This window comes from Mesoplodon mirus (assembly GCF_964341445.2).
Source record: "Mesoplodon mirus genome assembly, chromosome: 20".
Classification (NCBI taxonomy): Eukaryota; Metazoa; Chordata; class Mammalia; order Artiodactyla; family Ziphiidae; genus Mesoplodon; species Mesoplodon mirus.
Window position 1 is genome coordinate 9,269,074 of NC_138996.1, and position 17,735 is coordinate 9,286,808.

A 17,735-nucleotide genomic window follows, 5' to 3' on the forward strand; every position below is an offset into this window, starting at 1 on the left:
TTATTACAGAGTATTGAGTATTACTCTTTTTTTTTTTTTTTTTTTTTTTTTTGTGGTACGTGGGCCTCTCACTGTTGTGGCCTCTCCCGTTGTGGAGCACAGGCTCCAGACGCGCAGGCTCAGCGGCCATGGCTCACGGGCCCAGCTGCTCCGCGGCATGTGGGATCTTCCCGGACCGGGGCACGAACCCGTGTCCCCTGCATCGGCAGGCGGACTCTCAACCACTGCGCCACCAGGGAAGCCCTACTTCAGAAGTTTTGAATGCAATTCCTTTCCTTTCCCTGGGAATTCCTGATCCAGAGGAAAAAGGTCACTGAAATCCTCAAGAATAGTTACCTCTAGGCAAGTCCACTCTAATGGAGTTTAAGCCACAGATACTGCCTCTTAGAACAAGACTTTATAAGGGGAGTTTACCAGCCACTATCTTATCAAGCCAGACAAACACCTTACTAATGAAGATGTAGTAAAGTAACTCTGTTAATGACCTGTCAACTTATATCTCGTGCATTTACACACTTTACAAATAGCTGAGTGCCAAGTGTATGTAGCACTGTGAGGGATGCTGGGAGTTGGGGATGGATACAAGGAGAAAGAGGAATCAGCCCTGCTCTCAGGGCATTCGAGGGGCTAGGTGGGGCGGCAAGGGGGAGGGGAGGGAAGTTTGGAAATCAAAGGCGGCATGAATACTCTGACTTCCTTTATAGGAGACTGAAACAAACAACAAAACAAGGAACAAAGCCTGTCACTCTTGAGAAGCAATGACACGGATCCAGGAGCTAGGGCTAAGTGGAATATGGAAGGAATTTAAGTCGGAATATAGTCTCTATTTTATAAGCAGTTACTCTCTGCAAAGGCATTTCATTTAGGAACACTGGAGTCATCAGATGATCCAAGATTGTCACAGCACTCGGATACTTTTTTGCTAATGAGACATTCCAATCTCTTATTTCTGTAACTGAATACATTTTGACTATTAGGGGCTATTTCTTGGTTTTTACCTGTTTAGCTAACAGGTCTGCACTTGAGAAAAAGCATGTAAAAAATTGCAAAGTGTGACAAACTGTATAAATGTCAGACGTTTGTTTAAAAATACTAAGCTACACTGAACCAGGGATTCTTGTAGTATTGTCTATCTGCCAAATTTAATACCATATCATGTATCACTTTACCAAATCACACCAAATATGACACAGAGACAATTTGTTTAAGAAAAGTTTTACTAATGTGTTAATATTTCAGCAAAGTTATTGCAATGGGTTTAAAAGGCAGACAGACACACTATTATAGGCTATAAAGTAACAAGTTTCATACAATTAAAATATTACATAGACCTATGGGATTTACTGAATAACTAACAGACCCATAAAAGAAATTAAATCTGAAAGGTTAAATCCAGTATTAGCACCTACAATATCTCTGAAAGTAAAACTTTTAACCGTTTCATTCTCTCCTAGTATATGTCCTAACTTTCTCACAAATACAGTGCTCTCAAACCCCAAAGATGAACGGAGGGGAAGTCCCAATGCTAAGAACACACAGCCAAAAAGAACTAGAAACAGTGACCCAGACTTGAGAGTTTTCGTTGGAAATCACTTAACTTACTGAACTTGAACCAATCATAATATTTCTGTGCACTGAATACTGTATATGAGGAAAGTCTAGGAATCATAAGGTTTGCCAGTAGGGATAGTTAAAAATTAGCAATATATAGTATTATTCCTATCAAATTTTTTTCTCTTAAGTTATATTTATAACAAAACTATTAATTAAAATATTTATTAACACTTGCTCACTCAGGGACACAGCAGGGACATTTGTGTTTGATGGTTTAGCATCCACTTTATTGTGCTTACTTATTTTTATAAGGAACAAGCAACACATACCACATCTTCCCAATGTTCAAGGTAATGCAGTAATAACAGAATTCTCAAAAAAAAAAAAAAAACCCAAAAAACAAAAACCTGGAAATTGCATTAAATACTGCTTTAATCAGGAATTGCTGTAATAGAACAAGTAACATTATACATTATTTTTCCAATGAGCTTCAGTTTGAGAAACTGAACAGCAGAACTGGATCTTTAAGCTTTGAGTCATGGCAAAACTGGTAATTCTCTGAAATCTGGGAGATGCCTTAGCAAAACCAGACACAGCCCACCCTTCACCAAAATCCTGGAGAAAAGCGTTTTATGAATTTGGGGGAGTAAGACTGAGCACTGGCTAGGTTTACGACTTGCTGAGGCCCAAGGAATGACGAGAACCACTGGCACTGGTGGCAGGTAAGAAATCAACTGCGTTGGGCTGACCAACTGCGTATTTTATTAATGGCTTTGAATAAAAACAGTGAAATGCTTCATTGCGTTTTCTCAAAAACTAATCAAAAGATGACAGAGTCCTACACAATTTGGAGACACAAAGTGGATGCTGAGCGACTAGAGGTCACTCCAGGTGTGGAATTTTACAAAGTCAGTCCTTGGAGTGAATGGCACCGTGGCTCTGGCAGCAGATACGAAGGAATGATGCTCTGGAGAGGAGGTGGGGGACACTGCGGTCGGCCGGTGGACAGATGAGGGTCCCAGCTGGAGGTGGGCCTGGAGTCAGAGGGGAGAAGAAAAGGTTTTAGAAAGGGATGATAACTAACCTCCAAACATCGACTGATGGGAGCTCCTAGTATGTGGGCTACACTCTATGAAGCCAGGTGCTAGCTAATAAAATGCCTGGATCTGTACTACCTGCCGGAGTGAGTACACAGCTCGACGGTCTAGAGATCCAAGGCTGTGTATCTCCATCTCTGACCCATCCTGTCAGGAGAGGTAGCACAGCACGGGGCAGGCGGCCAATCCGGGGCCTGCCCACCTCCAGGACCGCCTGCCCACCTCCAGGACCGCCTGCCCATTTTTGGCCGTGCACAAGTAACTTAGATTCCCTGTGCCTGAGTTTCCTCATCTGAAAAACAGGGATAACATCATCTACCTCACAGGGATGTTGTGATAATTAAAATGAAGCATTTAAAAAAGTACAGGCACACAGGAAGTGCCGACAAACGGTTATTTTTATTATCACTTATTTATTGTGACAGAATAATGACATATTCTGTTTTTTGAGTAGAGAAGACAATCTTAATCCAAAGAGAGAAAACACCATCAGTCTATTTAAAGGCCACCTCCAGGATTTGTATACTCTTCTGTTAAATCATTAATTTAATTCCCATATAAAGCTTCAACCTGCAGACACCACGTAGACTTAAGAAAAATTATAGAACTGAATTCATTATTCTTATAGTTTTCCCCCTCCTCCAAGACCTCAGCCCACACAGGATCCTGGGTCTGAGGAACACATAGCTCGGAAAACTAAACTGCACTGAACAAAAATATCTGCATTCACGAAATTACCACAAGTTCCTACTGTAAATCTCATTTCAAAATTTCACTGTTGTTGAATGTTGATAGACTGGTCTCTGGTGTGTAATTGCTCCAAACCCCGCACCACCTCAGAAAACCAGTGTATTGAACAACAATAGCTGCCACGTGAGCCATGATGACAAATGGATTGGGCCGAGTCAGTGTGGCTACAACTGATCAAACAAACTTATTCCAACCGCACGTCACAAATACCACATGTAGGGCTCCTGGTTGCTTGTCTGAGAATTACCAGTTTGGAAACTGCATGTGAGAAAGTGCATGAATAGGTAACACTAAGTGTTCCAAAACAAAGCCTCAGTAAAGAATAAAACACCAAGCAGAGGGCGTCATTATTTAGGTCTGTGGCTTGTAAGAATCTGTGTGACACATTCCCTAGAGCTAAAAGGCGGCAGCTTTGTAGGATTCAACAAATGGCACAGGAGCAGACAAAATGTATTTTTAAAAGGTAGTGAAAAAGAAAAGAAGGGGATAAATACTTAGAATAAGCTGATCAACTCTCCTTTTTCCACGTCTCTGCTGCTGCACGTACTTACAGGAAGTACGGTGTAAAAAATAGGGGTTTTATGGTCCATCAGATTTGGGTTCCTATCTCAATACCCATTAGCTGTGTGACTTGGAGAACATCATTTAATGTATTTGTACCTTGGTCTGCTTATCTGTAAAGTGGGGGAAATGCTCTGCAGAATCTTGTGAGGATTGGAAAACACCGTTTGTATAAGAGCGGGCACATAGCAGGTACCCTCAAAACGGTAGCTACCGTTATGACTGTTGCCCTGGGAAGGAACTGGGCTGCTCTGGTACAGTCTGTTTCTGTGCGGCCTGTGAATTAGTGATGGATGCCTGCAGACAAAGTCGATCAGGCAAGCACAGCAGCAGAACACGATTGGGAGGCAGAGCACATGACTGGACTTGGCAGAAACAGTGAAATACGATGTTTTTGTCACTTAGAAGGCTGGGCTAGGGTACTGTGGCTTCCACGTGCTTCTTCCCACAGATTCCCACCAGCATTCACCAACTTGTTTCTCACTTGTTCAAGGTCATTATATTGGATATATAAGAACATAAACATTCTAAAGAGAAATGAAAATGTATGGTTCTACCCACTAGAGGTAAGTGTTCTTCTAAAGGGCTATGAAGTCACTTAAATACATGAAGTATTTAGAATCTCCCTACCCCACTCTGAAACGTTTCTTTGGTTATTAAAGCCATTTGTCAGTTAGGCAGGGAAATCTCTGAACTGATTCTTATATGCAAGACCCATCTATTAAAATGTCTACGATAGTTTTGAAATATTAAAATAAGATGCCCCCCCCCCAAAAAAAACCTCTCAAAACCTCCAAAACAAAGTAACAACTAAACCAGTCTGAAAACAATACAGGGGGAAGAAAAAAAAATCAGGATTAAATTCTCTATCACTTGGGTTATAGAATTTGGTTTAAATACACATTTTAAATATCAAGCCAGTACAGAGAATAAGCCACTACTTATGATGCAGGGAAGAAAATTCATGCATCCCACAAAATTACAAAAATTGCACATAAATCACATAATTTCATATTTACCTTTAATCCTACGGTTTATCTTCCACTGCTCATGCCTCTGTCTTCATAAATAGTAATTTCAATCTAAACAGCATGGCTGTTAAGAAAACACACTAGAGAACAGAACATAGAAAAAGGGACCACGGCGAGATGATAGGTATGATCTGTGCAGACTTGTCTTTATTCATTTAAAATTATTACTTAATTTAAAATTCTTATTTAAATAATTAAATTATTTAAATAATTTAAAATTAAATTATTTGCTTTACTTATTTTGAATTATTAAAATTTCCTCCTGCTTGAGGTAAACACGGTGTTTTCTACACCTTTGCTAAAAATGTAAGAATTGTAATTGCCTGTAGTACACATGTAGCTCCTCCCCAAACACTGATTATTCATTTTTTGAAAAAAAAAAAAATCTGAAAAAGGATGCTTTATTGTAGAACTGAGGGAGCGGCTCTTAACTGAGCATCCACGGAGGTAATGAAGTCAGGGGTTCAAAATGCCCTGACATTACATGCAAACTTTTTCTTGGGAGAGGGCTCACAACATCTAAAAGTTTAAGAACCACTGCTGCTGAGTATAATAAAACTGTTGCCGGAAGGCCTGGGGTGATCTGACCTAGGTTTTAAAAAAAATTTATTTTACCCAGTTATTTATTTTACTCCCATTATCAAGCTAAATTAGTTTTTTTGCAATTTATGAAATTCACCTCGTGAGTTTCAAAGCTTGCTGCCTCTAAAAATACGCGCAGTATGTCAAAGGTAATGAAATGATACATCTGGCAGCTGTGGCTGATTTCAATGAGCCAGATGAACCCACGGATCTGTGATTCATCTGGACAACCTTGCTGCGCGTTAGTTCATGCATTTCAAAGGGGCTTTGGGTCCAGCCTCTGCAACTGAAATGCATGACTCACACCACTCCCATTATTACTACAAGATGCCACAGAGTCACCAAGATGACGGCAACCCGAGAACTACACAATGCACAGAGACCAGCATGATACAGAGGAAGGAGAGGCGTGCGTCAAGGGAGAGTGCTGGAGCTGGGGGGCTCATGGCGGGTGTGCCTTCTCACAGCAGAGCCCTAGGGCAAGTACGGCAGAAGGGAGTTAAATTCTCTCCGGCCGCTGCTCGACAGGACCAATCAAAAGGTTCTGTTTACAGATATTGAGACCTTGTGATCTAGGCTGAAAAGATACAACTCGAAGTCCTCTCTCGATGGGATCTGTCAGGAGGAGGCCTTGGGGAGCATAGATCTTCTCATTCTGCTCTTGAATGTATTTGGAGACTTTCTTCAGAACCTGACAAAAAGAAACCCCACAGCTTTTTATAAACGTCATCAGATTTCCCTGTGAAGCATCAGCTGGACCTCAAAATATTCAGGCAGTGGAATTAGTTTTCAAAGCAAGAATGGCTGTTCACGTGGAGGGATGGCTCTGACTACGTGGCTAAGGCCACGGGGCTCCCGACACCGCCGCCCCCGAGTCCCGAGCACCGTCCACGCAGTGCAAGTGCCACCGCAGATGCGGCCTCACAGCGGCACGAGAGCCACGCCCTCCCCTCCCGGTCACCTTCATCCTGGTTGCGGAGAAATACAAGGTGACTATACACACGAGGGTTAGTATGCTTTCCCCTTCCCTACCCATGAAGTGCGCATCACGTGACCTCTTCTGATATCAAGGACAGCTCTTGGCCTTCTCCTTAATACTTAAGAACTGCTTCTCGGGACTTCCCTAGTGGTCCAGTGGTTAGGACTCGGCGCTTTCACTGCTGAGGGCCCAGGTTCAACGCCTGGTTGGGGAGCTTAGACCCCGCAAGCTGTGCGGCGCAACCAAAAAAAAGAAAAAAAGAAAGAACTTCTTCTCTCCTTTGTACATTTTCATCAATTTTAAGTAATGATACAAGGTAGGCCTACAACAAAGGGAGCCCAGTGAGTTTTAAACTGAAAAGTTTATTCCCTTTATCAAGCATGCACGTACTGGCTGCCATGGAAGTTCTGATGGCAAATGTCTTATATCATTTCCAGGCCTGCAGGGAGCGCTGCTCTGTAGTTTGCTCTTGTGTCCTAGATGGGAACCTCAACCTCACTAAACCTTATAAGTTTAGTATTAAGCTTGTAAAAGTCAAAGCAAATGTAGACAAAAGCCAGATAGGATACAAAGGAACTTCTGGAACTTGCCAAATCTCCAGCTTTAATAAGGGCAATTCTGAAACAGATAACCTAGAAGAAAATAAATTTTAATAGCTATATACAAAATCAAAGAGTTACATGTTTTATTTCAGATTCAAAGTCATTATAATCCTTTGCTGGCTCTAATCTTCAAAGAGGCTTTGATCCAATTCTTTAATTACTATATGCTTTCTTAAATTCACACTACCAGAATATGATAAAGTCACAGATAAATGTGATCACAACATAAAGGGAAAAAAGAACTGTATGAAAATGAAGTTGGAAATTAAGAAATGATTTATGTGTGGGTCTATAATGTACCAGGCTAAACTAACAAATTAGGATGTTAAAATTTAGGCGCTTTGGTATAAGTTGATTTAGAATTTAAAACTCTATGTGGTTTGTATAATGAATTTTCTCACTGAAGGAAGATAAACAGTTTATTCAGGTTACATCTTTGGGGAATAATACAATCTAACGTTTTACGCTTTTTTAAAAAGAGCATGATATTATTAAAAGAGCAATCTGCAGGGTCATGAAGTAATTTAGGAATGCTATTTCTAAAGAAAAGAGCTTTTCACCTAATTATCTGAAGTACATGTCATTCTCCTATTCTCAACTCTCAAAGAATGTGAGCGGTGCTCGGTCTCTATGGGCGCTCTCTTTCTATCAGCGTTTGTCAATCATGCTAAAATGACATGGGGAAGGAAGTAGCCCATGAAGGTGCCCAACTCAGGACCCTCCATCTTCTCTCCAATTTCCTTCTCAGCTCACCTGCCAGAGCTGGAAACTGGAGAGCTAGTCTCCCCTCACCCCAGTCCATTCATACTCGGGGTGGGGGGGACACTCAGAAAAATGCCTGCATGGCTGGTTTCAAAGAAAGAATTCCTTCAGAACAGCTTTCCTCCCTGTCTCCTTGGGTACAGGTTACTAGCAAAGAAACAGCATTCCTTTATGCGATTCATGCAGAACTTTGTCATGCAAGGTTTTTATTTAAACTTTAATAACATTCATGGGCACTTGGGTATCAGTTCAGAAGGAAAACAATTAGTTTTCTTTTTGTGTAAGTTCCAAATCCTCTTACGGTATTATGGTGAAGGCAGCACTGTCCTAACCAAGATGCTTTTAAACTCTTAGTGTCATTAGCAATAGGAAAGCATTAACATGAGTCAACTCATACCTCACCCCAGACAGGACAAAGCACCATTCTCACCCCCAAGAAACCTTATGTTGACATATTACTCATACTTTATTATTTTTGGTAAATCAATGTTAAAACAAACTATAATATTGAACAAAATTATCTGTTATCTTCAAACACTCAATAAAACCTCAATTTATATAATATTTACAAAGCTAAACACTCAAACCTCAGGAAAGACTATTATCCTCCTTGAGAATATTAAACCGGAGAAAGCCTACCAGACCCTCAAGGAAAGATATCCTAAGTGAGGCTGAGTGAGAGCACCAGGATTTTAGTATTTTCAGAAAGATCTAAGCTCCTCTGACTGTGCTCCTTTCAGATCACAGCCCACGGGCAGGAGGGATGTCTTCTGGTTGATGAACACAGCAGACAGCTCCTGAGAGGAGAACCTTCTACAAGCCCATTTGTTCCCTGATTATAATGGGCAGCAACAGAGAGGAATAACACTGAAGCCTTTATCTTCATTTTAAATCAATAAATAGCACATTATAGGAAACAAAATGCATGATTGTTCTAGTGGGTTTTAAAAGGCCTATTTACAATTTTCAAAAGTTTAACCCACGTGACTAGTGTAAGCACAATTATATTTGGCTTTTACTGTTTGCAGACTAGGAGTTTTAGTGTTTAAAACAATAAAGACTACTAAATGACTCAATCCTGTCCTTTCGTAAAGTAGAAAATAATAGCACAGAAATTCCTAAGGGACAAGCTGGAGAGCGGGAGTGGCTGGGTATCAAAAATACAGATACACGTTTAAAATGTTTTCTTTTAAAAGTACAGGTACATTATACCTTAATTATGACCATTCCAGTTATTTACTTTGCATGATCTAGTTATCACGGCCAGTTTCTAAAATAAAATCATGTATTTATAAAAAGTGACTATGCCTTAAATTTTGGTTTCTTTACTAATTTTACTTGGTTTTTACTTGTGTTATTAATACTTACTCTGTAAAAAGAAAGAGACCTTAACTAGACTTATAAAGTTGTACCTTATAGGTTACCTATGAACTCAAGTCCATTATATTTCTGACACTGAGAACTTCCTTCCAAGATTAATAATCAAAAAGATTTTAACTAAGGGTTGCTAAATGTTTTAGTAGATAAATAAACTAGCAGCTGCTAAAAAAGACTACTTATACACTTGAAATAAAAAAACTGTACATGTAAGTTCACAAATATCTGATTAAAACATATATATATATACACTAATTTAATTTTTAAATCTTAAGAAACTTTATTAAGCATCTACCACATATAAGGCAATTTATTAATTCTAAGACCCATTTTATTTACTTTTTTTAGATTTATCTTTTTTAAAAATTGAAGTATAGCTGATTTACAATGTTGTATTAATTACTGCTGTACAGCAAATTGATTCAGTTACACATGTATATACATTCTTTTTCATATTCTTTTCCACTATGGTTTATCACAGGATATTGAATATTGTTCCCTGTGCTGTACAGTAGGACCTTGTTGTTTATCCATTCTCTATATAATAGTTTGCATCTGCTAATCCCAGCCTCCCACTCCATCCCTCCCCCAGCCCCTCCTCCTTGGCAACCACCAGTGTAAGACCCATTTTATGGTTGAGAGAACTCAGACTTGGAGAGATTAACTTGTCCATGATCACATCATTAGTAAATGACTTGGGTGGCACCCAATTACCAACTTCTTTTTACAACTGAGGTCAGAAGCAGGTATCTGTATCTATTTTAGCAACTGCATACAAATAAATAAAAGTTAATTAAAATCTCATCAACAAATTTAAAAGCTATAGTGAAATGAGAGTTCAAGCATCTAATACTCCACTAAGCATGAATAAAATACTCGGGAGGATCTATTTCTACCTTAGATTGACAATATTACACACGTCTTTAATGGCCACCCAGGATGACTGTTTTTACCCGCCATGGTCAGTGGCTCCTCAGGGTGTCCAGGCTCGACCACCAGCGCGTCCCCTGAATTTGTTCACCTCTTTCCATCCCTGCTGCTCTGCTACCCATCCAAGTTATCATCCTCTCTTGCCTGGACTTCAACAGAGCGTCTTACTTCCACTTTTATACTTTTTCCCCCCAGACCCAAGGAATCTCTTTAAAATGAAAATCTAGTCCTATTATTACTCCTGCTTAAAACCTTTGAGTGGTTCCTCCCTGCAGGGAAATAAAATCTAAGCCTCTTTCCACGGAGCACACACTCCGTGGATGCAGGTCCCCTCACCTCTCGAGTCGCCTCCACCCTCCTCGCCCCACGCCCCGCTCCGCACGGGGGCCGCCAGATGCTCCGCATACACTCATCCCTCCGCCTGAAGGGCCCTGGGCTTCCCATCCTTCACGCAACAGCTTAATGTTACCATCTCAGAGGCCCCTTCTGACCACACGATCTAAATTAGGTCTTTCCTGTATTTTCTATCCTAGGGAAGTTCGTTTTTTTCAAGGCATTTATCACGACTTACAGTTCTGTGGGTTTTGTTTCCTTATTATCATTTTTTACCACTGAGTTATAAACTCCATGACGTCAGCAACCATTTCTGCCCTATTCAGTGATATCCCCTGCACAGTACTTAGCACATGGTAGGTGTTCAATAAATACTTATCGAATGAATGAATCCCCTGGCCCTTCACTCACCGAATGTATTATTACAGAGAAGCTGGTAAGACAGAACAGACTGAAAGCTGATGCTGATCCTCTGTAGGAATGAGTGTGTGCGACTCGGAGAAGGATATAAACTACTCTTCTTCAGGGTCCCTTTTAGTAACACCAGGGGAATTCGTGTCAGGGTGCTAAGGAAGACTACAGCACCATTTTCAGCCAACAGCTCAAAATATTTTAGCTGCGACTGTATCTGCTCTCCACCACATGGAATGCAAGACAGTCACAGGGAAACTTCTATCAGGTGGGTATAATACAGATCTCCTTACAGCCTTTCTTTTCTAATCATGGACAGAATTTAATGATCTATTTGGGGTTTACTGTGATTAACGTAAATTCATTCACTTAACACATAGTAAATGAGTGCCTCATCTACCCGAGGTATGGTGCTAGGCCTGAAGAGGGATACACTGTCCTTGACCTCAAGAAAAAGACATACCTGAAGGGCAGGTAAGACAAGAATATCAACGGCTACGTTCCTAAGTAGAGAGTGCTAAGTGCCAGAAAACAGATACGAGTAAAGCACTGTGGGGATACAGAGGAGAGAACGAATTCCGATTACCGGGGTAGAGAAAGCGTTAGCTGAAAGTGGGACTGGGGGACTGGTGAGATTCGGACACGGAAGCACGGCACTTCAGGTGGAGGGAAACCTCGGAGTTTCTGCGCGGTTGGCTGAAAGACAAAGTGAGGAAGGGGCGCAGGACAGAGCTGGAAAGGAGAGCTGGAGGTGGGCTCGAGAAGGGCCTGAAACGGAACCCGGGGAAGGCCTCTCACTTTGCGGGAGCGGCAGGGGAGGCACGGCTGTGTTTTACGGCACAGCAGCTGTTTGCAAATGGAAAAGAAGGGAAGGAGTGAGGCTCCGGAGACTGTGGCACTGGTCTAGGAGGAAGGTCATAAGGGCATGAGTCAGGGTGGTGGCAGAAGTCATAAAGTGAGTGAACGGGAAAATGGAAGCTATTTCAGTCTGACAACTGATAAGTTCTCCCCCGCTAGCCCTCCACCTAAAGATGGTCCTGAAGAAGACAGGATGCTGCTGAACGAAATGGGGAGGTGTGAGGCTTGACTTCTGGACATCTAGGTTGAGAAGCCAGCAACTCTGGGCCCAGCAGACAGTTGAAAGAGAAGCCAAGAACTCAGGGGGGAGGATAAGATGGAGGATAGAAATTTGGGGAAATAAAGAAAAGGCTTCTCAGAAGGCCAGGCAGCACGAGAACAGGGATTTTCTACATTCTCCTCAAGTGTCAGCCGATTTGAATATCAACAGGGCAACCTGTTTCTGAAAGACTCAGGATTCTTTTCTGTGTGTCTGGTCGTAGAAGCAACAATAAAATCTCCACTATTATTAGGAATGCCCCTTTGAGTTTTACTGCAGTTGTCGCCCTGTAAACGTAAACCTGTAATAAACCCACCTTCTTTATGGTTTTAAGAGACTGTGTGAAAACAGAGGTAGGCCTACCTTCTCGTAGTGAGTTTCCATGCACAAGAAGATGGTGTACGCTGTGAGACAAGCCAGGCAGCCTTCAAGATAGGACTGGCCCCCGAGCTTCTCTGCTTCAGCATAAAGGTTATTCAGAGTTCGAACTGTTTCTTCAAATTGTTGCCTATCAATCTGTACGGAAAAAAGAATTTAAAGATAAGTTTTGGAAAAAAAGACAAGCACCTCACTCCTGCTTGCTCTCACTAATTTAGGTCACTGTTTTGTCAACATTCTTACCTAGCTGTCCGCAAACAAATTTTTAGGTGATTAAATCTGGACGTAAGTTACTGAAACTGGTTAGTGTTTGTTTAATCTTATCCTTCTTATGGGCACTGGATATCATCAAGGCTCAAAGTGGTGTCTCTTTGTCCTCTATACTGAGTCACAGGCAGCTTAATTCAATTATACAATCTTTCCATTCTCTCATATTCACATTTATGGAGCACCTACCATCAGATATCATGACAGGCCTTAAAGAAAGATGACTGAGACTTTCTAGTCCTCAAGGCATTTACAGTCGTGAGCATAACAGGTATGTAACAATAAAAACACAGTAAGTCCACAGAATACTGTAATTGAGGCACGTATAAAGTATGGTGGGGGAACAAACGGAGGGGTGCATTCTCTTTATCTGCAAAGAGCAGGTAATCTTAAATCAAGTCCCTAAATGCTGGAATCTACATCGGCAAAAAAGGGAAGTCAGGACATTTTCCACAGATCAGAAGGTGCAAACTGTATTATTTCCTCATTTCCCATCTCTTTTAAAGTAACTATTTGGTTACTAAAAGCTGACACCGAACCAGGCAAAATCTCAACCCACTACACAACTCTTCATACCAAGGGCTCCTATTACCCTCTTCTAGTCAGTGATACCACGTACACTAACACCACCGTTGTATCCTCTTCTCACTTTCATCACCTGCTTTCACTTTCTTCTTCCAATAGCACGTTACTTTCTTCTTTTAACAGTTCGCCGATTTCAAATCTCAGTACTTTGCTCTAGGAATTTCAAGTCCCATCAGTTGAGTATTTCACCCAATTGTAGCATTCTTGGTAGGTAACAAAGCACAATTTATCCGTCCTTATTCTCCGATTTCTCTCACACAGTATCTCCCTTATTCCTAAAACGAATAACTACTTACATATGAATTCTCTCTTTCATGAAGACTTTACATAGAAATAGACTCAGAAAGAAACTCAAAGAACCTCGGTATACAGCGTGAGACAAAACGTTCCCAAGAACATAATTCTCTGTTAACATACAGAATACATCTGAGGATTTATGACCATCAGCCTTAAGCTATTGAAACACTTTAGGTGAGAGCAGTTGTTTTGTCCTTCATGTGGAAAACTGTGAGGACTCAATGAGCGAAAGGCATGAAAACTTTAAAGTGGTGGTGGCTTGACCTGTTCTTTAAAAGGAGCTACTTTGAACTTTCCAGAACATGAGTGTTTCTGACCGGGGCTGGGTGGGTGGAGAGGGTGCTGAGAGCCAGGGCAGCGTCCCTTCGCGGAGCCTCCACTTGAAGATGTGCTGTGTTACGAACCGTCACCCAGGCAACCTGTCACCGTTCCCAGAAAACAGACTTAGGAGAACAACTCAGTGAACAAGTATTAACGGTCAATTGTTATCTCCACCTGGTTTTGCCTAAGTTAATGCCTTCAGTTTGTCCATCAGTAAAAGCACAAAGGTCCAAATAATTTCAAACACTCGCATTTGATTTACTACGATGTTATGATCTGAGAAAGAAAGTTCTTTGAATTATTTATGTTTCTTTGGACAGAATGATTCAAAACTAGGGAATCAACCCAGAAACATTTTATTTCTTTCAGATCAGAATGACTGATCCTACCAGAAACACTAATTCTTAAAAGTTATTCCAAGATTGCAATGCTTTATAGGTTGGAGGCAAATCATAGATCATTAAAAAAAAAAAAATCCAAGGTGAAGAACTTTTTTTTAAAAAGTTTAATTAAAAAAAAAAAGCGAGGGCGGGGGGGAGAATTCCCTGGTGGTCCAGTGGTTAGGACTCCACGCTTTCACTGCCGAGGGCGCAGGTTCAGTCCCTGAAGATCCTGCAAACCTCGCACCTTGGCCAAAAAAAAAAAAAAAAAGAAAGAAAGAAAAGGGAAAAAGCATGATGGGCAGCAGTAAGTAAGGGCAAGGATACACTTACTACGAAGGGCTCTACAGAGGTGTGGGCCTTGTTCTCATGCCCTTTAGGCACCATGAAGCATGGCTGTCAATGTTCACCCCTTGGTACCTGCACACTAATATGGCAGCTACATCGACATTTGGAGATTTGTGAAGCTGGAGCTAAATGCAAATTTGGATCAATAAACACCGGAGGCCAGAATAGAAATAGGAATCAGGCTCGTCTTCCCAGAATTTCTGTTTCTTGTTGAACTACCTGTCAGAGAATGGGGCTGAAGCTTAAAGAGACTGCAAGTCAAAGGTAACTTCTACTGACCGGATGTAGAGGCATATTTTTAAAGGGATGCAGGGGAACAAATGCCTCAATTATAGTTCACTCACTGCTCTGCTGCCCAGGCCAAGGGTGCCTAAGATGTCTGTATTTTCGCTAAAGTGAGAATCGAGCTTTCTTTAAAGAATTGTCCGGGCAACAAAGCACTTATACATTAAAGTATTAAGTTCTCACAGGCAGTGAGCAAGTAAACTTGCTAACAGACAGAACTTGTCCTCACTCACAAATTAAAGGGTACAAATGTGTGTGTTTAATGCTTTAAAGTCATACAAAACATTTGCATGTTTATTTCTTCCTCTATTAAGTTGCCAAGAGCAATGTTCTCACAAAGGGAAAATCAGCCCCAGAGGCGGAGCAATCAGTACAATTTCTAGAGTAAGTAGTAAAAAAACAAAGAAAGAAACTTTCAATTTTCCATCAAACAAAGCAAGGAAAATTTAAACCTGTAATTTAAATTTAATCTCAACACATTTAAAAAAAAATCAAAGCCTTCCCAAGCAATTTAAAGTATAAGCTAGTGTTTTAACCCAAACATTTAAAAAAAAAAAAGAAAATTCAAGGGCACAATTGAACAGCACCAAATAACATTCCTTATAGTACTCAGAATCACAAGCAGTTCTGGGCTACATGAAGTCAAAGAAGTAAAAGGACTCCAGAACTTAGAGACAGCAATTTCCTGTAACAGTCAGTGAAGTTCTGTGACTACATTGTTTCTGTATTCAGACTATAACATAAAGGCTCCACCACACACAGAGTGGAAGGCTCATGTCTGATTCTACATACATATATTTGGCTCAATTATGAGTTGGAAGTTTGACTTTTAAAACTTTTAAACAAAGGCATCATGTGACAGCCAAATAAGTGTGGTGCAAAAGAGTTGTTTACACTCTGATTTGAAAGTACATAAATAGTATTAAGTCAGAGTTTCGGTGTAAGAGGCTTAAAAGTAAAACATTTGATCCATTTCATGTAAGTCCTAAAATGTAAACCATGTTAACTGGGATGTTAAATTATTTTTAAAAAACAACATTCAGTAGCTCTAACCAAGCGGCAACACGCTCCGTGGCAATCAGGTAGGACAACCCACCTCCTCACAAGCCAATTTTAAATGACTGCTACACAGCGCTCCAGTAGGCTCATCAACACCTACTTACTCCACAGCCAGCATTCCTTAGCTCCACACCCATGCCCAATGACCTCTCAGCCCCGCACCCACCCCTTGTCAAAGAGGAAAGAGCCACAAAACCTGCTTCCATCTAACCAGAAATTGACCTCTGAACAGGAAACACACAGTCAGGTTTATCTTACAAAGCTCAAGACCAAACAGTCCGTCTTTGGGTGTGTGAACACATGTGGGCACAAGAAAACACACAAACTCACATATGCTCACGTCGCTGTACCTTTAAAGTAGGATACAATGATCATTACCATGATTTTTCCTAAGTCTGAAGAAAGGGGAAGCTCCTCCCTTTTTGCATGCAAGGCTGCCCCAAAGACCCACATCCTGATGACAATTCTGCCCTGGAAGCCAACACAGTACAGGTGGTTCCCAGCTATCAGACCTGCGAGGGACAAGTTGTGGGCCTCGTTCTGAGATATTTCCCTGCCCAGGCCCATCCAGTGCTCTGCGTTTTCCAGGTTCAAGGCCTGTCTGCACTGCCTAGCACAGCGCTTAATAATAAACCCTTCCTGCCGAGCAGTGCGGCCAGCACTGTGGCCACAGACGCCAGTCACGAAAATGATATTTATCTCCCTTGCGTGGTGAGGTTGGAGGATGCAGCTTACAACACGCTGAGATAGGTGGCCTGGAGCGCCAGGAATTAGTTCCTCTTCACTGTGGTCAATGACCCGGGGTGGGGTGGGGACGGCAGGGGAAGACGGCGGCGCACACATCAGGGCCCTGGACACCACGGAGCTCCACCAGGTCGTCAGACCCGGGGGCTTGGCCTTATTCCTTGTCCTCCAAACACCAGGTCTTGCTTAGCGGCCCTCTTCGCACATCCCCGGCCCAGGCCCCTTCTGTGCCTGCTCCTCCCAGACCCGCACTCCCTGCCGCCCCGGGGGAGGCTCCCGGCCTCGCCCCAGAGCAGGTGCGGGGAGCCCGGCTGCATACCCGGTTCTCCAGCTCCGCGGGGAACTTGGTCTGGAACTGGCAGCGGGTGCCACTGCTGTAGTCTCGCTGAATGAAAACCTTCCCGGACACTGGCGCCTGCTGCGCCCTCATGGCGAGGACAGGACGGGCCGCGCTGCGGGTTCGGGGGACACCAACCACGGTCAGATCTCCGGCCTGGACCCAGGACTCCAGCCCGCCAGCCCCGCAAACCCACCCACCGCCAAAGCAGCCCAAGGCCTCCCCGCCCCACTCCCCTGCACCCATGCTTTCACCGCGGGCCTTCAGCTACCTCCCGGGCCAGGCCCCGCGCCCCCCAGAGCCCGGTTCGGCCCGGGAAACACGAACCCGCCTCCGCTGCCCTCCAGCGACTGTCGCACCGCCCACGCCGTCACTTACGTCCTGCCGCAAAAGGCCTCTTTCCTCGCCCCTCAACTCGGCCTCCTACCTCGAGTCTAGGACCCACCCACTCCTCCGGCCGTAAAGCGATCCTGCCGAGGCTGCGCGCTGCGGTGCGGGGGCGGGCGCCGTGGGCGGGGCTAGGGCCGACTCAGTCCCCCACCTAGCCCGGAGGAGTCCATCCGGAAGGAAAAGGCCGGGCGGGGCGGCTGTAGGGCGGGGCCGGAGGGCGGGGCTGCAGGACCCGGGGGGGGCGGGGTTGCGGGGCGG

General features: G+C 42.8%; 1 protein-coding gene across 3 annotated transcripts; it reads right to left on the minus strand.

Moving 5' to 3' along the window:
* Positions 1–1,199: 1,199 nt before the first annotated feature.
* On the minus strand, positions 1,200–17,482 carry GOLGA7 (golgin A7). 3 transcript variants are annotated; one of them, XM_082608501.1, is made up of 6 exons: positions 17,415–17,482; positions 17,070–17,202; positions 12,450–12,602; positions 6,165–6,266; positions 4,982–5,044; positions 1,200–2,588 (listed from the first exon to the last, which is right to left on the minus strand). In XM_082608501.1, exons 2-5 carry the CDS (start codon positions 17,178–17,180, stop codon positions 4,997–4,999), a joined length of 414 nt encoding a protein of 137 aa, XP_082464627.1. In that variant the 5' UTR covers positions 17,181–17,202; positions 17,415–17,482; the 3' UTR covers positions 1,200–2,588; positions 4,982–4,996. The 3 variants fall into 3 exon arrangements, with proteins under 3 accessions (XP_082464627.1, XP_082464626.1, XP_082464628.1); XM_082608500.1 differs by having other exon boundaries at positions 17,359–17,476; XM_082608502.1 differs by having other exon boundaries at positions 17,342–17,440.
* Positions 17,483–17,735: the final 253 nt, after the last annotated feature.

What these genes read in the sequence shown, in the direction of transcription:
- GOLGA7 (XM_082608501.1), bottom strand. Translation starts at nt 17,180, where the DNA reads ATGAGGGCGCAGCAGGCGCCAGTGTCCGGGAAGGTTTTCATTCAGCGA. An exon ending in CCGCGGAGCTGGAGAACCGG is followed by an intron (nt 12,603 to 17,069) that starts GTATGCAGCCGG and finishes TTTTCCGTACAG; the next exon opens with ATTGATAGGCAACAATTTGA. An exon ending in TCGAGAGAGGACTTCGAGTT is followed by an intron (nt 5,045 to 6,164) that starts GTATCTTTTCAG and finishes CATGCTGTTTAG; the next exon opens with ATTGAAATTACTATTTATGA.